The following is a 24,397-nucleotide window of genomic DNA, read 5'->3' on the forward strand; positions in this document are numbered from 1 at the left end:
TAGTACATAATTTGTCTTCAAAAATAATATACTGCTTTCAGGTGTGATGAATGGTTTTGAAAACCGACAAGTTGAAGAATTGAGACACTTGTGCAACATATGGGAATCTTTATTGAAGAAACGTTTCGCCACACAGTGGCTTCATCAGTCCAATACAAAGTAGAAATGGGTAAGGAGAGGAGTTCGAGGTAATCAGTCCCTCAACCTGGAATTGATGTGTTCAGTCCATCGCTCTTGTAGGAGTGATGGACTGAACACATCGATTCCAGGTTGAGGGACTGATTACCTCGAACTCCTCCTCTCCTTACCCATTTCTACTTTGTATTGGACTGATGAAGCCACTGTGTGGCGAAACGTTTCTTCAATAAAGATTCCCATATGTTGCACAAGTGTCTCAATTCTTCATACTGCTTTCAACTACAAAGAAATGCAGAGTATACAATCAAGCTGTATTTGAATAGTGTTCAAAAGTTGTTTTCACTACATACAATCTTTTTGATTATAATAATAATTGCACTACATACAAGTGCTGGATTGCCAAAAACAAAAATTTTGTATTCATTCATTTTTCAACAGACATTGCACAAATGCATCATAGTTTTAACTTCTTTCATACCTATCCCTGTATCTATGTAAAAAACTAATAAAAAATTAAAATGTTACCATTTTAATTTTGTTTTTCTTGTGAGGTGACACCTGAGTATTCATGAGAGGTTCTTCCGCTTCATTAACATCTAAGGTTTCCACGGCACTTCCATCTATTCGACTTAACGTGATGTTTGCCTTTTCTTTTTCCTTCTGAGAACAAAAATAAGAATGTACTACAGAATAAAGTAAGTACTTGAGGTTTCTCATTTCCAAATGACCCTTGTGGGATTAGTGCTTAGTTTCGATTGTTGTAATAACACAAATGTCCCAATTTGCACAGCAATGTTCATAAAAAAGATACTAAGTGTTATTTTATGCATGTGGAAACACTAAACTTATAGGCGTCAACAGGGCACCGAGGAGTCCATCAAAATTTTATTATGAGGGAGCACTAAACCTGGAGGGGTTATACATTGCCTGTGGGGGAGGGGGGGATGGAAGGCATTCAGGCTTAATTCAGGGAATTGGAGCACAGACCCAATTTCCTAGATTAAGAGCCCCTCACCAGCATCAAGGAACCTTCCTTGATGCTGGAAGTTGAGGAACTATAATTGTATCTGATCTATGTGCCAGCATTTATGCCCTCAACAATAGGTTGATGATTATTATTATTATAATCAAGGGGGAAGCGCTAAACCCGGAGGATTATACAGCGCCTGGGGGGGGATGTGGAAGGCATTCAGGCTTAATTCGGGGAACTGGAGCACAGATCCAATTCCCTAAATCAAGAGCCCCTCACCAACATCAAGGAACCTTCCTTGAGGGGAATAGGTTGATGAATACATATGGAAAATGAGGGGCAGGGTAGCTCCAATTCCCTTGGATCAAAAAACCTCCATCATCAGGGTGAGGTTTAGGTAAGTTGAAAAAATATTTTTCTGTTCATAAGTGTTTTAGATGAATCTGATAGTCAGGTTGCCTCCAGGAATAACAAGTTTTACTGTACTGTACACATTCTGGCAAGACAACCATTGAATGAGTGATAGTGAATGGATTTACTTTGAGTCACTTTAACTTGGAGGAAAACAAGCCTATGTGAAAAAAACTGCTCAACCTAAGCAAACAATAATACAAATACTACTCATAATTCATCAGTACAAACCTTTAAGTAAAAGGACACAAGTGCAACTAATGTGACATTTTATTGTGGCAACATTTTGGTCTCCAGGAGCTTTATCAAGCTGTTGTAATGGCTTAATAAAGCTCCTGGAGAGCAACCCCTCAAGGAAGGTTCCTTGATGTTGGTGAGGGGCTCTTGATTTAGGGAATTGGATCTGTGCTCCAGTTCCCCGAATTAAGCCTGAATGCCTTCCACATCCCCCCCCCCCAGGCGCTGTATAATCCTCCGGGTTTAGCGCTTCCCCCTTGATTATAATAATAATAATAATAATCCTGGAGAGCAAAACGTTGCCACAATAAAATGTCACATTAGTTGTACTTGTGTCCTTTTACCTAACATATTCTACCAACATTAATACAAACCTTTAGGTCTGGACAGTCTTTAGCTAGATGTTCAACTGAGCCACAACCTCTGCAAGCCCCACCATTAGGGTAAAGACCTCGAGGGTTGTCGGGACACTCTCGGGATATGTGTCCAACCTCACCACAAATAAAGCAGGTTGCATGTGAATACACTGAACCTTTTTGTTTCAGAGTACAATCACGAGATGTATGTTCTGTTGAACCACACTGTAAAAAAAATATATGTATATTACCTACACTAATTTGGTTAGAGAGATGGAACTTTATAAATTCATTGGCATGTAATTTGTGAAATTTGTTTGACAAATTTCATTCTATGAGTATAACATTAGTAAGGCACTTGATACTTGTATAACATTATGCAGAAGAAAATTCTGCAAGTTAATTAAATGCATATACTGTATGACCTTTGTGGGTTTAACGCTTAGTTTTGATTATAATAATAATAATGCATTATAGGTAGTAGGCTGGTAGACAGCAACCACCCAGGAAGGTACTACCGTCCTGTGGTAGTAGGCTGGTAGACAACAACCACCCAGGAAGGTACTACCGTCCTGTGGTAGTAGGCTGGTAGACAGCAACCACCCAGGGAGGTACTACCGTCCTGTGGTAGTAGGCTGGTAGAGAACAACCACCCAGGAAGGTACTACCGTCCTGTGGTAGTAGGCTGGTAGACAGCAACCACCCAGGGAGGTACTACCATCCTGTGGTAGTAGGCTGGTAGACAGCAACCACCCTGGAAGGTACTACCATCCTGTGGTAGTAGGCTGGTAGACAGCAACCACCCTGGAAGGTACTACCATCCTGTGGTAGTAGGCTGGTAGACAGCAACCACCCTGGAAGGTACTACCATCCTGTGGTAGTAGGCTGGTAGACAACAACCACCCAGGAATGTACTACCATCCTGTGGTAGGCTGGTAGACAGCAACCACCCAGGAAGGTACTACCGTCCTGTGGTAGTAGGCTGGTAGACAGCAACCACCCAGGAAGGTACTACTGTCCTGCTAAGCGAGTATAAAACAGAAACCTGTAATTGTTTTACATGATGGCAAGATTGCTAGTGTCTTATTTTTTTGTCTGATAAACATGCAAGATTTCAGGTACATCTTGCTACTTCTACTTGCACTTAGGTCATACTCACATGCATGTGCAAGCATATGTATACACACCCTTCTGGCTTTTCTTATATTTTCTTACTTGGTTTTGTTCTTGTTGTTTTTATTTTTTCCTCTTATCTCCAGGGGAAAGTGGAAAAAAATTCTTCCTCCATAAGCCATGCGTGTCGTAAGAGGCGGCTAAAATGCCAGGAGCAAGGGGCTAGTAACCCCTTCTCCTGTATATATTACTAAATTTAAAAGGAGGAACTTTTGTTTTTCCTTGTGGGCCACCCTGCCTCAGTGGGATATAGCCGGTTTGTTGAAAGAAGACGAATACTGCATATACAAGTGACCTTAGAGCAACAGAGTGAGAGAAATGAATCCTTAATGCTCCTTTAATATTGAGGTCTGCAGTAAGTACTCCATATGAACCCAGTAGTGTGTGCTCAGCCAATGACCTCCCCACCTCACCCCATCCAACAGCAGATGCTTACAAGGATTTGGCTATATGACCCACATAGGTTTGGTGCATAGTCTTGTAATAATAATAATGGATTTTTAAAGTAGATCTCCAGAAAGTGCAGTCAGAACTCCCAAAGCTGTCATTGTCCTGTACCTATGACCTCTAAGAATAATACAAAATGTTTGAATGATAAATTTTATTTTATATTTTGGCTCAATTTGTTTTAGAAAGCCATATCTCTAAGCATTGCTCTCGTCTAGTTAATACTGACATTCAAAAGAAAAAATGGCCAAAAAATAATATATATAGTTGGACATGCAGTCACTGAGCACATTTTGAACAAAATCCTATGGTTAATTTTTCATTTAGGGGCTGAGCATCAAGTACATGTACTAAGAAATGGGCACCACAAATTACGAAACCTATGAATCTGGCAGTGTGACCGTATGTTGAAATACAAACGACTGTTCCTTTATTACCTTACATTATGGAGATCAGGGGAGGAAAACAAAATAACTAGTAATACTCTTCTTAACAAAGTCACCAACATCTCTGATGTAAAACATATAGCAAAAGAAAACTATTCGTTTGAATTCACCCAGCTAAATTAGTCATGGCAAGTGATGATACAAATTTACTCAAATATTCATGCCATTGTCAGTCCCAGGAGCCAGTATATATGTCAAAAACTTAGCATTGTTGTAGAAGTGTCAGTGTCACTGGTGGTAACACTTCACACTTATCATGACTCGCGAAATCGTAATGACACCACTGAAAACAAACCATGCCATGGGTGGGGATTGAACTCGTGGTGAGCGATTCATTAAACTCCAGGCCAGTTGGCCCACTGGCTTATGCGCTGGCCTGCAGTTTTATGACTCACTTGCCACGAGTTTAATCCCCGCCTGTGGTATGGTTTATATTTATCAACCCAGTAAGCACATGCCGCATGGAATTTAGCTGGATATTATAGTAGATTGTGCCTATACACCGTAGCTGTTGAACATAAATGAAAAGACTCGCTTGCCATGGGTTTTATCCCCACCAATACCATGGTTTGCTTGCAATCACATTTTGATTTCCTGAGTCAAAAGAATATTTTCTTTGGCAAAGTATAGTAAAAACTTGATGTGTATTATGTAAGTGGGAGAAAACCAATTTTATTACCACCAAGAAACACATGAAAGAAAATATAAGTGTATACCTGGAGAGGGTTTTGGGGGTCAACGCCCCCGCAGCCTGGTCTGTGACCAGGCCGTAAGATTTACCTGTTATTTCATGTGAGAATGAAGCAAAAGAAAATAACAGCAATAATAGTACAGTCCTATATAACATGTTCATGTGATGAGTGATATTCTGCCAAGCTGCTTCGTGCTTCATAATTCTCCTCTTTAATAATTCAGTGAATTACAAGCAAGAAAAAGCATTTTTTTTTTTTTAACATATCGGCTCTCTCCCACCGAGGCACGGTGTCCTGCCAGAGGTGTGCTGAGACAAAGTTACTTACTGTATAACAAATAGTTATCTGTGCATCATTGGTCCCCCCTGTTGCTTCAGGACATGAAGAGACCATGTGACCTGGCTTACGGCACTTCAAGCATACTAGTTTCCTTTCATTTTTTAATAACCGTTCCTCTTTGCGGCGCTCCTTTTGCATGATAGTGTATAGCTCTTCTGCTGAAACCCCTTCTGCTGTGAGCCGCTCTGCAATACAGAGATATAAAAATGATGAACTTGGGATAAGCAAGTTCCTGCACTACATCCTCCCAAAACCTACTCACCCTTAAGTTGAATTTTAGCAACACTAGACAAGTAAATATAAACTCATGCAGTGTACATAAGGCCCATACTGTAACAGAAATTTACAAATGTATTTAACAAAGCCATACTGCAACTTCTTATCTTTATGAATTCTGTTTGTCATAATGAGCGACTGTTGATGAATAAACAGAAAAGTGGACGGGAGGCTCGAACTGTGGTCCTGAGATTAACAGAAGCCCAGTAGCTCAGTGGTAAAGCTCTTGACCTGTTTATTGAGACCATGGTTTGAGCCTTCCATCCACCTTTATGCTTATTGTTCAATTATATTTCACCTCTATATCACGACGACTGGGGAAAAAATATATGATACTTACCCTTTAGCTTATTAAGCCTATCTGCAGATTCCTTTTTGACCCAGAAACCGTCAAATTTGACTACACTCTCAGCAGATTTGCTCTGATTTTCAACAGAATTTAAGCTGCCTTTTTGTTCATGTGCACTATGCTTATTGATCATTCTTTGTCCTGTCCCTCTACTCAAAAAAATCATTAATTTCCTATTATAAAACCGCTTCTCCTTCTTCATGGCTCGCTGGAAGATGATTTGTTCTTCCCCTGTCAACTCTCTTGCATCACAGTTTTCTACTCTTGCATTATATATATTTCTTAACTTCTCTTCACTTGCAGCATTAAGCATCTCGACAGCTTCTCGCAATACCCAGTACCCTTCATACTGAGTCATTATGTCATTCTCTTCAAAGACAAATGAACCAGTTTGCCATTCACCGTGAAGTGTTTTTCTATTGGCTATAGATTTTCCTAAAGTTTTACTGTTAGCACCTTTTGTCCATGTTACAGGTATAACTTTTTGGTGTGCTTTAGAAAGGGAGTGGTTGACATGGATGCCTTTGTCTTGTACATTTCTTTCTTGTGTGTTATATGTTTTATGTAGCTCTTCACTCTGATGGTTTTCTGGCCTCTCATTCAGTGTCTCATTATCAAGTGATTTATTGGCAATACCAATGACATTTTGGTTTTCACAGGTGCTGTCAGCTTCAAGGACTACTTCTTTAGGTTTATTTCTGACATCCTTCGTCTTAGTTTTCTTGCCTTTCTTTTTCAGTTTTATAGGAGTTTCATCTTGAGTTGTGTCTTTTGCTTTCAGTGGCTTCTGTTCACTTACTAGTTCTTTCTGTTCATATATTAACTCTATCCTCAGCTGCCGGTGTGCTTTCCTTTTGGCTTTCATCATTTTCCTCATAATCTGTAATGATTACTTGGATATAAAAACTGTTTAGCCTGGTGTAACATATTTAGAAATCAATCTACTGAAACAGAAAAGGCCGTAAGAGATTTCTTTTATTAAGTGTCAGAGAGTAATTCATGGAATAATAATAATAATAATAATAATAATAATAACAACTGAAAACAACTCCAGAATGGAGCAGGACTCAACCCATGGTAAGGCACTTCTAAAATAGCCAAACTAACACTCTCACTGTTAAGTCATGGAGGTGTGGCCACAGTGTGGTCTATGCTAACTTTTTTAGTGTATAAAAATACACCTAGCTGGATGAATCTTCTTAGGTCCACATGGCATAATACTGTGAGCATTGATTTGGTAATATCAAGACTACCTCATCAGGGGTTGAATCCTTCTCTGTTACTGAGCTATAAGAAAGGTTTGTTTTTATTTATGGAATTAAAAGAATTCATGCATCAAAAAGCATCTGTTAGTGGTTCCTGAGATTACTGTATTTTCTGGTATATAAGGCACACCTTTTTCCCACAAGTCTTGGAAAATCAGCTTGCACCTTTTATGTTCGAGGGCAAGCTTTGGGTTACACTTTATCATAAATTAAGAAGGTAATTTGCCTTTGAATATGACTGCTGATCTACTGTTATAGTACTTTATTGTGCACCTTATTTGCCAAAAAAGACAGTATATTTCCCATGATCTGGCCTCAGACCAGGCCTCCTAAACTGAAAAGGAAATATTACAAGCTTAAGAACTATTAAGAAACACACGGGAGAGTGAAGACATGTGTACAGAGAATTTAAGTTGAAGTTTGTAAGATTTACCATCACCTTCCTCTTCAAAGGGGGCTCCTTGGCGTGGTGAAGAGGCTCTTGGTCTGAGGAATTAGACCTGTCAGTCTCCTTCCTCAGACCAAACCTAATTACCCCCCAATCCCCCCTTCCCTATCCCATCCTCCCCTTTTCCCTTTCCTCCTCCCCCTCCCCACCCCTCCCTTTTGCCCTTCCTCTTTTTGGCCTTTGGGATTTTTCCCACAGGCGCACTAGTTCCCAGGTAGGGGAAAGGGTACCGGGGTCCATCCCATTCCGTTGAGGTTCTTGGCGGTGGCGTAGTTTGCCGTGGAATCTGGATTGCCTGGGGATGTCCCGATCCCTCTCCGGTATCCTGGAGAGTGGCTTTGGGTGTCTTTCGGGCGATGGGTGTATCTCAGGAAGCCACCTTTCGGATTCCGGGGGTGGTGGCCGAAGGAGGTATGCTTTGTGGCGGATATCCGGACACCCTCTCTTTTGTCCACCAAGGTAGCTCGGCAGATGTGAGGTTGCTATCCCGGATTGCTGGTTTACTGGCATGATGGGTAGGGTATGGCACGGGTTCCATGCTGCATCTGCGCTACTTGCGGTGCTGAGGTCCTCTTGGGCGCGGAGGGAGATTTCTGGCCCTTTCATTCCTCCTAGGAGCTATCCCTCCCTGGTTCCCCCTTTTTTTTATTCTTTTTTTTTATTTTCTTTTCTTCTTTCTTTTTTTTCTTAAAAACAAAAAGAAAGACGTAACCTAACCATGGCAGCCCTAGTCCATGAACCTGCTACCCTCGGGCCCCTTCTTGATACCGCACCCCGTTCTGACCCCGCCTCGTCTTTGGACCACTCTTCGGACACTCCTCATGCCTCTGTACCTCTTGCCAGTGCTGTTTCCTCACCCGCTTCAGGTACTGAGGTCTCGACTGACTCCGTTGATTTATCTGACCTCTGCTCTCCTTTGACTATGCTTCTGGCCTCTCCCTCTACGGTGCGGCAATTTTTGAATTGCTGGCCCGTTCCACATCGGACCAACTCTGGTCCCACGCCTAAATGCCAACGACAATTACCTGCTGATGATACTTCTCCGCCTTCTCGTTCTTCTCAGAAAAGATCGACACGTCCTGCACTCCCTCTCCACGCTCAGTTTCGGACTGCACAATGGACTAAATTCTTCACTTTACGACCGGCTTCCTGTACCGCCTATCTTTCCGACCACAGTATTGGCAAGGCACTCCTACACCATGTTGGTAAAGATATTTCTTTTCATGCTCTTAAGAGCGGTACGCGCATCATCACTGTACAGAATGCTACCCAAGCTCATGATCTTTCTCTTCTTTCCCATATAGATACTGTTCCCGTCACTATTGAAAAACATCATTCCCTCAATTCTTGTAGTGGTACCGTCATTCTGCCCCATACCATAGTTCAACAAAATTTCCAGACATGTGGCAATGACATTCTTGAACAGCTGGAACTCCAAGATCTCCCAATCCTCAAGGTAGACACTTATGTTCTTCCTGCCCGCGGGTGGAGACGATACCCTAGCAATGTGGCTCGTTTAACTTTTGACAGCCGTGAACTCCCATCCTCAGTTTATGTAGCAGGACATCGGTTACAAGTTCGAAAGGTGATCCCTACACCGCAACAGTGTAGAAATTGCTGGCGATTTGGCCATCCAGTGAAATACTGCAGATCCATAGCCGAATGCCCAGTCTGTGGAGCCGATGACCATTCTAATACGTCTTGCAATCGACCTCCCTCTTGCCTTAATTGTCATGAGGCTCACCCTTCGTACTCTCGCCGTTGCCAAATCTACTTAAATGAGCGGGAAATCTGTTACCTCAAAGAGGCAGAAGGTCTCCCTTATGCCATGGCAGTTTCTCATCTCCGCCTCCAAGGAAGACTACCTCGTGTTTCTTATTCCCGTGTTTCAAAATGTCCCCCCACTTCTGGGGTCCCATCTTTTGCAGCCTCCTCTGTGGTTACCTCTCCCATAGTCACTCCTGTTTCTAATTCTTTTGCTGTCCTAGGCTCAGACGTCGCTACTTCAACGCCTCAGTCTGTTCTCGCTTCTTTGTGTTCTCCCTCACAAGCCTCAGTATCGACGAGACCTCGTATGACACCTCCTCCCAATCGTCCCTCTACTTCCCAGAAGTCAAAAAAAGGTCCTTTAACCCCTCCTTCCCTTCTTCCACCTCTTCATTTTACCTTTCCTGTCTCTGTACCAGGTTCTTCCCCTCTCACTGGCTCTGTTACAAGTGTAGAGGTTCACCCTCCTCCTCGTACTATACCTACCTCCCCTGTTCCCTCCCAAGTTTCTTCCTCTTCTGCCACCTCCCAGGTTTCTGCCTCTTCTGTCCCCTTCCACGCTTCTTCTCCAGTTCCCTCCACCCTCTCGCCCCCCCCCCTTGGTACAGTCCATTACAGTTCCAATCTTTACTCATCCTCCCCCTACCATCTCCAATATTGTCTCCCAAACGACGTCTCTGAATTCCGAAACACTTGAAGCAATCTCTGAATATATTGCAGAGACCAAACCATCAATGGACACTGATCCACCCTCTGTTCCTTCTCTCTACTCTCCTCCATCTGTGCAACTCCTTTCTTCACAGCGCACTGTTCCTTCGCTGCTTGAACGTTTTCCCCTGCCTCCACATGTGGACTTTTCTAACCCCTCTAATCCGTAGGAACCCTTACCTGCGGATTTCAAGTATCTATATCATTGCCAATCATGGCCTATTTACAGTGGAATATACGCGGCCTCAGGGGTATTCAGGGTGAGCTTCAGATGTTACTCTCCCAGTTTTCCCCTGTTGGTGTTTGCTTACAGGAACCAAAATTACACTCTGCCATTATCTCTCCCATCTCAGGCTATAATTTATTGTATTCTTCAGATCCTTTTCCTGATGGGACCTTTAATGAAAGTGCCCTTCTTCTATGCACTGATATTCTGTACCATCAGCTATTTGTTCGTACTTCGCTGCATTACACAGCAGCCCGTATCCACTTGCATAGGTGGTATACGCTCTGTTCTTTATATCTCTCTCCATCTCAGGCACTATCTATTCCGGATATTGCCTTTCTTGTTTCGTCATTACCACCACCGATTCTGTTACTTGGCGATTTTAATGCCCATCATTTCCTCTGGGGGGGTCTCACTGTGATTCCCGTGGCATTCAGTTAGAGGCTTTTCTTGCCACCCATCCCCTCCATGTTTTAAATACAGGTACTCACACCCATTTTGATCCTCGGACTCACACCCTCTCTTGCATCGATCTCTCAGTCTGCTCTTCCTCCGCCGCATTACACTTCACCTGGTCTGTTCTCCCGGATTTACATGACAGCGATCATTTCCCAATCATTCTTACTTCCCCTTCATATTCACCACCTCTTCGTATCCCACGCTGGAAATTTGATCAGGCAAATTGGAACTTTTACTCACACCTAACTGTTTTTAGTGAGGTTCCTTCTTCGTCCTCCATTGATGAGCTTTTACACCTCTTCTCGTCCTTCGTTTTAACCACAGCTTCTCATTCTATACCCCAAACTTCGGGCAGTCATTCTCAGAAATGCGTGCCTTGGTGGTCTCCTGCTTGTGCTCGTGCAGTATGTTTGAAACGCGCTGCATGGGGCAGGTACCGGTACAATAGAACCACAGAGAGACTTCTTGATTTTAAGCAGAAGCGTGCGATCGCTCGCCGTGTCATCCGTGACGCTAAACACACTTGCTGGCGAGATTATGTCTCCACCATCAACTCTGCTTCCTCTATGAGTGCAGTCTGGAAAAAAGTACGAAATCTGAGTGGTAAATATTCTCCTGACCCGGCTCCTGTTCTGCGGGTTGCCGGTGTTGATATAGCAAACCCACTAGATGTTGCCAATGAAATTGGCAATCATCTGGTCCGTATTTCTCAGGGGCTCCATCTATGCCCCTCGTTTCTTTCCTCGAAGTCTGCCAGAGAGTTAGCACCCTTGGACTTTTCTTCTCTCAGAGAAGAACAGTATAATGTGCCTTTTACACTTCAAGAACTAGAGGCAACACTCTCAGCTTGCCGATCATCGGCAGCTGGGCCCGACGACATTCATATTCGTATGCTACAACATTTACATCAGTCAGCCCTTGCAGTCCTATTACGCCTTTTCAATCTTATTTGGTCACAAGGAGTTCTTCCACAGCTGTGGAAATCTGCCATTGTTCTCCCTTTCCGCAAACCAGGCACTAGGGACATGAAGCCTCACACTATCGTCCCATTGCTCTTACCAGTGCAGTTTGCAAATTGATGGAATGCCTGGTAAATAGACGTTTAGTGTGGTATTTAGAGACACACAACAGTCTCTCCACTCATCAATATGGCTTTTGTAAGGGACGTTCTACCATAGACCCCTTACTACGCTTGGATACATATGTTCGTAATGCCTTTGCGAATAACCACTCAGTTATTGCCATATTTTTTGACCTTGAGAAGGCATATGACACAACTTGGAGGTATAATATTTTGGCCCAAGCCCACTCCTTAGGCCTCCAAGGCAATCTACCATCCTTCCTTAAGAACTTTTTAACTGACAGACATTTCCGTGTTCAGGTTAATAATGTGCTCTCCCCGGACTTTATCCAAGCTGAAGGTGTGCCCCAGGGATGTGTTCTGAGCACAACACTTTTTCTCCTTGCTATTAATGATTTGGCCTCTAGTCTTCCATCAAATATTTGGTCATCACTCTATGTTGATGACTTCTCTATTGCCTGTGCAGGCGCTGACTGTCACCTCATTACAGTTTCTCTCCAGCATGCGGTCGACCGTGTTTCCAATTGGGCCACCACACATGGGTTTAAATTTTCCAGCACTAAAACCCACCAAATTACTTTCACTAGACGCTCTGTCATCTCCGATCATCCTTTGTACCTCTATGGCTCCCGTATCCCTGAACGTGATACAGTAAAGTTTCTGGGCCTCCTCTTTGACCGTAGGTTATCCTGGAAACCTCACATTACCTCTCTGAAGGCAACTTGTCACAGCCGGCTGAACCTTCTTAAAACCCTTGCTCATCTTTCATGGGGAGCTGATCGTCGAACCCTCCTTCACCTATATTCCACCCTTATCTTATCGAATCTTGATTATGGTGACCAGATCTATTCAGCGGCATCTGCTACTCTCTCTAGCCTTAACCCCATTCATCACCAAGGATTACATTTATGCCTTGGTGCTTTTCGCTCTTCCCCTGTTGAGAGCCTCTATGCAGAAGCGAACGTTTCATCCTTATCCGATCGCCGTGATGCCCATTGCCTTCGCTACTATGTACGCTCTCATGATCTCCGCAATCCTTCCATTTATAGAATGGTCACTGATATTAGTAGACATTCTTTATTTGTTCGCTGCCCCTGTTTACTCCGTCCCTTCTCTCTTCGCCTTCATTCGCTCTTGTCTTCTCTTCAATTACCAACTTTCTATGTTCATGTAGCATCTCACTTTTCCCTACCCCCCTGGGAAGTTCCAGCTGTTCGAGTCTGTTCTTTCTCTCTCCCTTGCTCGAAAGCCCAACTGTCTATGGTCGCTTCCCGCTCTCTTTTTCTTGACCACTTCCACTCTCATTCTCATGCCATTGCTGTGTACACAGATGGCTCTAAGTCTTCTGATGCCGTAGGATTCGCAGCAGTGTTTCCGGACAGCATCGTACGAGGGCATTTACTATCTTTGGCTAATATTTTTACTGCTGAATTGTATGCCATCCTTGCAGCACTTATCCGTATTGCATCTATGCCTGTGTCATCATTTGTGGTTGTCTCAGACTCCCTTAGTGCTTTACAGGCTATACAGAAATTTGATACACCTCACCCCTTAGTCCTCCGTATCCAACTTTGGCTACGCCGCATCTTTACCAAGCATAAAGATATTGTTTTTTGTTGGGTCCCTGGTCATGTTGACATACAGGGCAATGAACAGGCAGACACTGCTGCACGGTAAGCAGTACATAACCTACCAGTTTCATATAGAGGTATTCCATTTACGGACTATTTTGCTGCCATATCTTCCCACCTTCACACCCGTTGGCAACAACATTGGTCTACTATGCTCGGTAACAAACTTCAATCTATTAAACTGAGTATAGGTTACTGGCCGTCGTCTTATCACCAGTGTCGAGGTTGGGAGACTACTCTCTCCCGTCTTCGCATTGGCCATACTCGTCTTACTCATGGATATCTCATGGAGAGGCACCCTGCTCCTCTCTGTGAGAATTGCCAAGTTCCATTATCAGTCAGCCACATTCTGTTGGACTGCCCACTTTATCAACGAGCATGCAGAATTTACCTCCGTCGTCATCTTCGCTCCGCTGCTCTCTCTTTACCTTCCCTTCTCGCTGATGGACCCACCTTTCATCCGGACTCTCTCATTGACTTTTTGACAATAACTGACTTACTTCACAAATTCTGATACCTTCAGCCCTTTCTACCTCAATCTCTTGCTACCCTCTACCCCCATACTATCCCCTGCCCTGTTGTTTTCTGTAACCTACTGATCATCCCTCCTCCCTTCTGCCGCCCAATACCCTCGCTTCCTTCCCTACCCTGCAGCGCTGTATAGCCTTTGTGGCTTAGCGCTTCTTTTTGATTATAATAATAATAATACCATCACCTTATGTGTTCATGAGAAAGAAAGAATGAAGGAACTGCAACATAAAATGGTACAATTTATGGGTTTAGAAGAATAATGGGAACAATGGGTGCATGAGGATGAATACTGGACAAATACTCATCAACAAATTTGTTTGACATAAAATGCTATTATATCACATTAACCTAAAAAAGAAGAGCATTTTAACAATAGTTTGGAAACAGTTAGCAGATGAGGAACTTTTATAATCTTCTGGTAGATAGTTTTAGGTTTTTGGGACCGTGTATGAACTAAGTTTTTACACAGGGGATGTCAGAGAAGTGTGTTTCTTGTATTACACCTTTCAGTTCTATTGCAGCCCACTAAAAAGAGCATCATAACTGGGTTTACATTTGTATTTTTTTTTAACACGCTGAGCATCTCCCACTGAGAAACAAAAGTTTTTTTTTTTTTTTTTAGTAATTTAAATAGAAGAAGGGGTTACTAGCCCCTTGCTCATGGCATTTTAGTCACCTCTTACGACACACATGGCTTATAGAGAAAGGATTCTTCTTCACTTCCCCATGGAGATTTGTACTGATTGTCCTGTATATACAGTAAGCACTGTATTAAAGAGTTAATGTTATGTTTGCTGAATATGTTTAAACTTTTGAAGATTAGGGACAGGTGTTGTCTGGCACTTGCTTGAGTGATCTTACAAACAGTAGTAGCATTTTGTTAAGTTATTAATGTTTAATGTATTTATAGATGGGGTTGTAAGAGAAGTAAATGCGAGGGTCTTGGCAAGAGGCGTGGAGTTAAAAGATAAAGAATCACACATAAAGTGAGAGTTGTCACAGTTGCTCTTTGCTGATGACACTGTGCTCTTGGGAGATTCTGAAGAGAAGTTGCAGAGATTGGTGGATGAATTTGGTAGGGTGTGCAAAAGAAGAAAATTAAAGGTGAATACAGGAAAGAGTAAGGTTATGAGGATAACAAAAAGATTAGGTGATGAAAGATTGGATATCAGATTGGAGGGAGAGAGTATGGAGGAGGTGAATGTATTCAGATATTTGGGAGTGGACGTGTCAGCAGATGGGTCTATGAAAGATGAGGTGAATCATAGAATTAATGAGGGGAAAAGGGTGAGTGGTGCACTTAGGAGTCTGTGGAGACAAAGAACTTTGTCCTTGGAGGCAAAGAGGGGAATGTATGAGAGTATAGTTTTACCAATGCTCTTATATGGGTGTGAAGCATGGGTGATGAATGTTGCAGCGAGGAGAAGGCTGGAGGCAGTGGAGATGTCATGTCTGAGAGCAATGTGTGGTGTGAACATAATGCAGAGAATTCGTAGTTTGGAAGTTAGGAGGAGGTGCGGGATTACCAAAACTGTTGTCCAGAGGGCTGAGGAAGGGTTGTTGAGGTGGTTCGGACATGTGGAGAGAATGGAGCGAAACAGAATAACTTCAAGAGTGTATCAGTCTGTAGTGGAAGGAAGGCGGGGTAGGGGTCGGCCTAGGAAAGGTTGGAGGGAGGGGGTAAAGGAGGTTTTGTGTGCGAGGGGCTTGGACTTCCAGCAGGCATGCGTGAGCGTGTTTGATAGGAGTGAATGGAGACAAATGGCTTTTAATACTTGACGTGCTGTTGGAGTGTGAGCAAAGTAACATTTATGAAGGGATTCAGGGAAACCGGCAGGCCGGACTTGAGTCCTGGAGATGGGAAGTACAGTGCCTGCACTCTGAAGGAGGGGTGTTAATGTTGCAGTTTAAAAACTGTAGTGTAAAGCACCCTTCTGGCAAGACAGTGATGGAGTGAATGATGGTGAAAGTTTTTCTTTTTCGGGCCACCCTGCCTTGGTGGGAATCGGCCAGTGTGATAATAAATAATAATTATTAATGGCTTTAAATGATGTACTGTTGTAGATCCCCCAGGCACAAATACAGTAAGTGAGGTAAGAATAGATTTAATAGTAGTACAGAGAAAGTAATTATGTTTGAAGCACATAGTAACCTATCTTAGAAATGAATATCATTCCCTCTATACCAGAGCCAGAGTTACAGAACCTCTCAAAAGTTTTGGATTTTTTTAAGCATTAAAAGGTACTAGTTAGAGAAATAGAAAACATCGATATAAAAGTGAGTTGGATAGTGCCCAGGAGACAGAAAACAACTGGCAAAACTGAATGGAACTACTAGTAAATACTTTTCCTCTAAATGCAGTACATACTTGTAAAATCAATGAAAAACCCATCTCTTGCATTGGGCCTTTGCCCAATGGTGTATTTTAGATTAGAATCATCAGCTGGAGTGAGTGTTTGGTAATATTTTTGAAGTGAAATGGGAAAATCTGTTAGCCAGACTTTAGAGTTTTGGAAACTAAATTCCTGTTTTTGGCGAACCAGAAAATTACGATAATACAAAGAGCAGAATATAATTTCACAAAGTTAATCTTTTATTAATTTGAAAAAACAGGAAGTAGAGATACTTGGTAAAATATATATTATTTTTTGTATTATTATTATTACAGCTGGAATATTCATGGAAGAGCATTAAACCCAAGGGTCAAACGATGACTGATTATTGTTATAATGACAACTAAGCATTAAATGTACAAGTGTCATACAACAAACAGTGCTTAAAGAAAGGGAAGTAATTTTGTTTGATTTGAGGAAAGGGAAGGTTAGGTAAATTACTTGAATCTCGAGCCTTTCACTATTTACTATGTGGCACTAAAAAAATCTGGGCCTAACAAAATAAATTTTATCCAAAATACGTACGTATTTACAACAAAATAATATACTCTAGATCACTCACCTCTTTTCCTTCAAGACCTTGCTCTTTAAGACTTGCTTTAAGACTCTCCAGTTTTTCTGCCATTTTCCTCTTGACCCACATACCATCATATCGAGTCATTCTCTCATTGTCTTCATAAGGAAGGTCAAACCACGTCCTCTCTGTTCCATCCTTAAATACCTTCACGCGCTCACCCTTAGAATTGACTACAAACTCCGGTTTTGATTTATTAGACAAATTTTCTTTGTCTGTTTTCCTTTTTTTCCTTTTCTTCTTGTCTTGTCCTTCACATTTGTTCAATAATATTTGCATTTCTTGAGGTTTTCCTTCTTCCTGTTCTTCTATCTTGTCTTTTTTCCTTTTCTTCTTGTCTTGTCCTTCACATTTGTTCAATAATATTTGCATTTCTTGAGGTTTTCCTTCTTCCTGTTCTTCTATCTTGTCTTTTTTCCTTTTCTTCTTTTCTTGTCCTTCACATTTGTTCAATAATGTTTGCATTTCTTGAGGTTTTCCTTCTTCTTGTTCTTCTATCTTGTCTTTTTTCCTTTTCTTCCTTTTTTGTCCTTCACATTTGTTCAATAATGTTTGCATTTCTTGAGGTTTTCCTTCTTCTTGTTCTTCTATCTTGTCTTTTTTCCTTTTCTTCTTTTCTTGTCCTTCACATTTGTTCAATAATGTTTGCATTTCTTGAGGTTTTCCTTCTTCTTGTTCTTCTATCTTGTCTTTTTTCCATTTCTTCTTTTCTTGTCCTTCACATTTATTCAATAATGTTTTTATTCCCTCAGGTTTTTCCTCTTCCTGTTCCTCTATCTTATCTTTTTTGTTAATTTTATTACTTTTTTCTTTAGTTATATTTGCAGATTTTCTATTAACTACCAGCTCATCTTTCTTCTTTTTCTTGGCTCCTCCAGCATTACTATCGTTCTCATCTCTGTTCATTTTCTGCGCCATCATCTCTGCCCATGGCGTCGGCTCCTCTAATACACGTTTATTGGAGCCCTTGGACCCCTCAGCTCGTGCAAAGCGAACCATTGTTTTTTATCTCAAAAACCTATCTGAAAAATAAGCATTGCTTATTACCAAGACGAAAACATACAACTTAGATGCAGTGATTATATTTTATTAAAAATTTCCTTGAAAATACTGCAGGCATATTTTTTCCAAACACACTACATACGACATAATATGACTGAACTTCTGTAAGTTAATACTTGAATTTTAATGTGAATACTGTACATCCTTTATGTATAATTAGCAAGAGTACGCATCTGAGGAAAACATCTGGAAATAAAGAATAAGAAGGTGCAGTACTGTGACTGAAACAATACACAAATAACTTGCACTTAGGAGAAAGAAGCTTATGATGATGTTTTGCAGTAATAACACCAGGAGGCAGCTCTGATGAAAACTCACACTCACACGAGCTTTTAAATCTCTGCACAAAATTCAATTTAAACCAGCAAATAATAGAGCCTACTAGACTGGAGAATACACTAGACCTCATATTCACTAACAATGATGATCTGATAAGAAATATCACCATATCAAAAACAATATACTCAGATCACAACATAATTGAGGTTCAGACATGTATGCGAGGAGCCCCAAACCGACAAAATGAGACTAGTCACGAGGGAGCATTCACCAAATTCAACTTCAATAACAAAAACATAAAGTGGGACCAAGTAAACCAAGTCCTAACCGATATAAGCTGGGAAGATATACTAAGCAACACAGACCCAAACTTATGCCTAGAACAGATTAACTCGGTGGCACTCGATGTATGCACAAGGCTTATTCCTCTAAGAAAAAGGAGGAGTAGATGTAAAATAGAAAGAGACAGGCGCTCCCTTTACAGGCGACGGAAAAGAATAACAGAACGGCTAAAAGAGGTCAATATATCTGAAATGCGCAGGGAGACACTGGTCAGAGAAATAGCAAGCATTGAACTTAAGCTAAAAGAATCCTTTAGGAGTCAGGAATCGCGGGAAGAACTAAAAGCTATAAATGAAATCGAAAGAAACCCAAAGTATTTCTTCTCCTATGCCAAATCAAAATCGAGAACGACGCCCAGTATTGGGCCCCTACTTAAACAAGATGGGTCCTACACAGATGACAGCAAGGAAATGAGTGAGCTACTCAAGTCCCAATATGACTCAGTTTTTAGCAAGCCGCTAACCAGACTGAGAGTCGAAGATCAAAATGAATTTTTTATGAGAGAGCCACAAAATTTGATTAACACAAGCCTATCCGATGTTATCCTGACGCCAAATGACTTCGAACAGGCGATAAATGACATGCCCATGCACTCTGCCCCAGGGCCAGACTCATGGAACTCTGTGTTCATCAAGAACTGCAAGAAGCCCCTATCACGAGCCTTTTCCATCCTATGGAGAGGGAGCATGGACACGGGGGTCGTCCCTCAGTTACTAAAAACAACAGACATAGCCCCACTCCACAAAGGGGGCAGTAAAGCAACAGCAAAGAACTACAGACCAATAGCACTAACATCCCATATCATAAAAATCTTTGAAAGGGTCCTAAGAAGCAAGATCACCACCCATCTAGAAACCCATCAGTTACACAACCCAGGGCAACATGGGTTTAGAACAGGTCGCTCCTGTCTGTCTCAACTACTGGATCACTACGACAAGGTCCTAAATGCACTAGAAGACAAAAAGAATGCAGATGTAATATATACAGACTTTGCAAAAGCCTTCGACAAGTGTGACCATGGCGTAATAGCGCACAAAATGCGCGCTAAAGGAATAACAGGAAAAGTCGGTCGATGGATCTATAATTTCCTCACTAACAGAACACAGAGAGTAGTCGTCAACAGAGTAAAGTCCGAGGCAGCTACGGTGAAAAGCTCTGTTCCACAAGGCACAGTACTAGCTCCCATCTTGTTCCTCATCCTCATATCCGACATAGACAAGGATGTCAGCCACAGCACCGTGTCTTCCTTTGCAGATGACACCCGAATCTGCATGACAGTGTCTTCCATTGCAGACACTGCAAGGCTCCAGGCGGACATCAACCAAATCTTTCAGTGGGCTGCAGAAAACAATATGAAGTTCAACGATGAGAAATTTCAATTACTCAGATATGGTAAACATGAGGAAATTAAATCTTCATCAGAGTACAAAACAAATTCTGGTCACAAAATAGAGCGAAACACCAACGTCAAAGACCTGGGAGTGATTATGTCGGAGGATCTCACCTTCAAGGACCATAACATTGTATCAATCGCATCTGCTAGAAAAATGACAGGATGGATAATGAGAACCTTCAAAACTAGGGAGGCCAAGCCCATGATGACACTCTTCAGGTCACTTGTTCTATCTAGGCTGGAATATTGCTGCACTCTAACAGCACCTTTCAAGGCAGGTGAAATTGCCGACCTAGAAAATGTACAGAGAACTTTCACGGCGCGCATAACGGAAATAAAACACCTCAATTACTGGGAGCGCTTGAGGTTTCTAAACCTGTATTCCCTGGAACGCAGGAGGGAGAGATACATGATTATATACACCTGGAAAATCCTAGAGGGACTAGTACCGAACTTGCACACGAAAATCACTCACTACGAAAGCAAAAGACTTGGCAGACGATGCACCATCCCCCCAATGAAAAGCAGGGGTGTCACTAGCATGTTAAGAGACCATACAATAAGTGTCAGGGGCCCGAGACTGTTCAACTGCCTCCCAGCACACATAAGGGGGATTACCAACAGACCCCTGGCAGTCTTCAAGCTGGCACTGGACAAGCACCTAAAGTCAGTTCCTGATCAGCCGGGCTGTGGCTCGTACGTTGGTTTGCGTGCAGCCAGCAGCAACAGCCTGGTTGATCAGGCGCTGATCCACCAGGAGGCCTGGTCACAGACCGGGCCGCGGGGGTGTTGACCCCCGAAACTCTCTCCAGGTAAACTCCAGGGCCAATGGTTGGACTAAAACATCATCATATGTTTCTTTCTCCTATGTGCGGGTTATTTGTGTACCTGAAAATGATTATACAGGTGAAAAAATAGGTAAGGATATCACCTGAGCTTTAGTACAATGGGGGTGACACATGAGAGATTGTTGTTTAACCCGTAAACGGTCCAAGCAGATCTACGTTCACATGTGTAGTGCTACAAAAGTAGATCTACGTTTTTTTACATATTTTCAAATACATGTATAACAAAAAAAAAAGTAGATCAAAGTTTTTTACACATTTTCAAATGTAAAAGAAACAAAAAGAAGATCTACTTTTTTACATACTTTCAAATGTTGAAAAAACGTTTATATACGTTTGGACCATTTACGGGTTAAACTACATTTTGGCCAAGAGATGGAGCCTAACCTTTTCATACAGCATATCCTCCCTCTCCACAAAAAAAAAACTTCGTGTTTCCACACATAATAGGTACTGACAAGAGTAAGAGGTACAATAATCAAAGAAATTAAGATAGCATAGTAATGATTAATGACGGGTGTTACAAATGGGATACTCCAAAGATGATTTCTCCTTCACCAGAAATTCTGTGTAACTTAGGACATTGTCAAAGGGTTAGAGATGTATAATGGTTAACCTATGACCTCGGAGGGAACTTACAAGAGAAAAATAATTGTTAAATTTATAATGATGCAATAAGTGGGTTTATTTAAGTGCAGGAACATATAAGTTCCATTATCATACATAGTAACATGTGTGAATTACCCAGGATAACCGAAAAAGAAGTCAAAGTGACTCATTTCCATTGAGGTCCTTGTAATATATTATTTAAAGCCTAGCTTGAAGATACAGCAGGACTCAGTCACAATTATAGGTCATGTAAAGCACAATATGCGGGTTATGGTATTTTATTTGTGAAGACGATTCGTTCGTCAGGCAGTTCATTAATTCACTAAAGCGATAATAGTCACGGGTGGAAGAAACGTTTTCAAAAAATAAAATTCCCGGAGTCCCATACTGTCTTATTTATGTGTTTACCTGGAGTTTACCTGGAGAGAGTTCCGGGGGTCAACGCCCCCGCGGCCCGGTCTGTGACCAGGCCTCCTGGTGGATCAGAGCCTGATCAACCAGGCTGTTGCTGCTGGCTGCACGCAAACTAACGTACGAGCCACAGCCCGGCTGGTCAGGAACCAACTTTAGGTGCTTGTCCAGTGCCAGCTTGAAGACTGCCAGGGGTCTGTTGGTAATCCCCCTTATGTATGCTGGGAGGCAGTTGAACAGTCTCGGGCCCCTGACACTTATTGTATGGTCTCTTAACGTGCTAGTGACACCCCTGCTTTTCATTGGGGGATGCTGCATCGTCTGCCAAGTCTGTTGCTTTCGTAGTGAGTGATTTTCATGTGCAAGTTCGGTACTAGTCCCTCTAGGATTTTCCAGGTGTATATAATCATGTATCTCTCCCACCTGCGTTCCAGGGAATACAGTTTTAGGAACCTCAAGCGCTCCCAGTAACTGAGGTGTTTTATCTCCGTTATGCGCCCCGTGAAGGTTCTCTGTACATTTTCTAGGTCAGCAATTTCACCTGCCTTGAAAGGTGCTGTTAGTGTGCAGCAATATTCCAGCCTAGATAGAACAAGTGACCTGAAGAGTGTCATCATGGGCTTGGCCTCCCTAGTTTTGAAGGTTCTCATTATCCATCCTGTCATTTTTCTAGCAGATGTGATTGATACAATGTTATGGTCCTTGAAGGTGAGATCCTCCGACATGATCACTCCCAGGTCTTTGACGTTGGTGTTTCGCTCTATTTTGTGGCCAGAATTTGTTTTGTACTCTGATTTAGATTTAATTTCCTCGTGTTTACCATATCTGAGTAATTGAAATTTCTCATCGTTGAACTTCATATTGTTTTCTGCAGCCCACTGAAAGATTTGGTTGATGTCCGCCTGGAGCCTTGCAGTGTCTGCAATGGAAGACACTGTCATGCAGATTCAGGTGTCATCTGCAAAGGAAGACACGGTGCTGTGGCTGACATCCTTGTCTATGTCGGATATGAGGATGAGGAACAAGATGGGAGCTAGTACTGTGCCTTGTGGAACGGAGCTTTTCACCGTAGCTGCCTCAGACTTTACTCTGTTGACGACTACTCTCTGTGTTCTGTTAGTGAGGAAATTATAGATCCATCGACCGACTTTTCCTGTTATTCCTTTAGCACGCATTTTGTGCGCTATTACGCCATGGTCACACTTGTCGAAGGCTTTTGCAAAGTCTGTATATATTACATCTGCATTCTTTTTGTCTTCTAGTGCATCTAGGACCTTGTCGTAGTGATCCAATAGTTGAGACAGACAGGAGCGACCTGTTCTAAACCCATGTTGCCCTGGGTTGTGTAACTGATGGGTTTCTAGATGGATGGTGATCTTGCTTCTTAGGACCCTTTCAAAGATTTTTATGATATGGGATGTTAGTGCTATTGGTCTGTAGTTCTTTGCTGTTGCTTTACTGCCCCCTTTGTGGAGTGGGGCTATGTCTGTTGTTTTTAGTAACTGTGGGACGACCCCCGTGTCCATGCTCCCTCTCCATAGGATGGTAAAGGCTCGTGATAGGGGCTTCTTGCAGTTCTTGATGAACACAGAGTTCCATGAGTCTGGCCCTGGGGCAGAGTACATGGGCATGTCATTTATCACCTGTTCGAAGTCATTTGGCGTCAGGATAACATCGGACAGGCTTGTATATTATAGCAATATATCAGTATACAACACATGGAGAATAATGGATGAGAACCAATGCAGTTTAGAAAAAAAAAAAAACTCCAATTCCTTGGATCAAGAGCTCTTCCCTGACCTCAAGCACTTGCCTTGAAGGGTAAAAAATAAGGCACCGTGCCTTATATGCTCCATCTAGCACCATAAATCCAGGAATTTTACCTATTTTCCATCACTTGTTGGCCTGACGGGTATAGTTTTATTGTAGGTATTAGATATTTTTTAACATATGAAGGATCCCAGCGGAAATAAGTCATTCTGACTTTCTTAGATTATCCTAGATAATCTACACATATACTGCTATGTATGATAAGTTATATAACTGTATTTATGTGTACCTGAATAAACTTACTTAGGTATTATGTTCTAAATTTATATGAACTAAACCACGTTGGTTGTTTCTTTGTTGTTGGGTATATAAGGTCCACTGACAGCTTTACTCCTCAAGCTGTATTGACCCTTACTTCCAGGTGGATGTTGTAATAATAACATTTTTATTTTGACATCATACTTGGTTGTACAAAGGAATATAATAGTTGGGTGTACATGCCAAAAGTCACTTTGTATGCAGAGAATTTCGGGCAACCATACATAGTAACATATGTGTAAATTACCTAAGATGACCAAATAAGACAGTCAAAGTGACTTATTTCCATTGGGATTCTTGGGTTATTTCCATTTGGGTCCTTGTATGTTTATGCAAGTACAGGTACACATAATTACAATTATCATGTATAGTTTAATGTATGTGTAAATTACCTAGGATAACTAAAAAACAGTCAGACAATATTACTTATGTTCATTGTGGTCCTTGATCA

The 24,397-nt window shown here is 41.9% G+C and overlaps 2 protein-coding genes across 3 annotated transcripts in view; one reads left to right on the forward strand and one right to left on the reverse strand.

The window, feature by feature from the left end:
• Positions 1-806, forward strand: part of sti (sticky) — an 80,775-nt gene extending 79,969 nt beyond the window's left edge. The window contains exon 41 of the transcript XR_011394555.1: positions 690-806. The gene's annotated coding sequence lies outside the window, so the exon portion shown is untranslated. The remainder of the gene's footprint in view (positions 1-689) is intronic.
• Positions 313-24,048, reverse strand: LOC128697144 (golgin subfamily A member 6-like protein 6). 2 transcript variants are annotated; one of them, XM_070104084.1, is made up of 6 exons: positions 23,932-24,048; positions 16,906-17,939; positions 5,826-6,714; positions 5,198-5,394; positions 2,131-2,337; positions 313-798 (listed from the first exon to the last, which is right to left on the reverse strand). In XM_070104084.1, the coding sequence occupies exons 2-6, from the start codon at positions 17,914-17,916 to the stop codon at positions 652-654; spliced, it is 2,451 nt and encodes an 816-aa protein (XP_069960185.1). In that variant the 5' UTR covers positions 17,917-17,939; positions 23,932-24,048; the 3' UTR covers positions 313-651. The 2 variants fall into 2 exon arrangements, with proteins under 2 accessions (XP_069960185.1, XP_069960186.1); XM_070104085.1 differs by having other exon boundaries at positions 16,906-17,935; positions 23,932-24,035.
• Positions 24,049-24,397: the final 349 nt, after the last annotated feature.

This window comes from Cherax quadricarinatus, chromosome 89 (genome assembly GCF_038502225.1).
Source record: "Cherax quadricarinatus isolate ZL_2023a chromosome 89, ASM3850222v1, whole genome shotgun sequence".
NCBI classification, from domain to species: Eukaryota; Metazoa; Arthropoda; class Malacostraca; order Decapoda; family Parastacidae; genus Cherax; species Cherax quadricarinatus.

Coding starts and splice junctions, on each gene's coding strand:
- LOC128697144 (XM_070104084.1), bottom strand. CDS start 17,916: ATGGTTCGCTTTGCACGAGCTGAGGGGTCCAAGGGCTCCAATAAACGT. Junction 5,395..5,825: donor TAGGCTTAATAAGCTAAAGG/GTAAGTATCATA, acceptor TCTGTATTGCAG/AGCGGCTCACAGCAGAAGGG. Junction 2,338..5,197: donor AGATAACTATTTGTTATACA/GTAAGTAACTTT, acceptor TTTTTTTTACAG/TGTGGTTCAACAGAACATAC.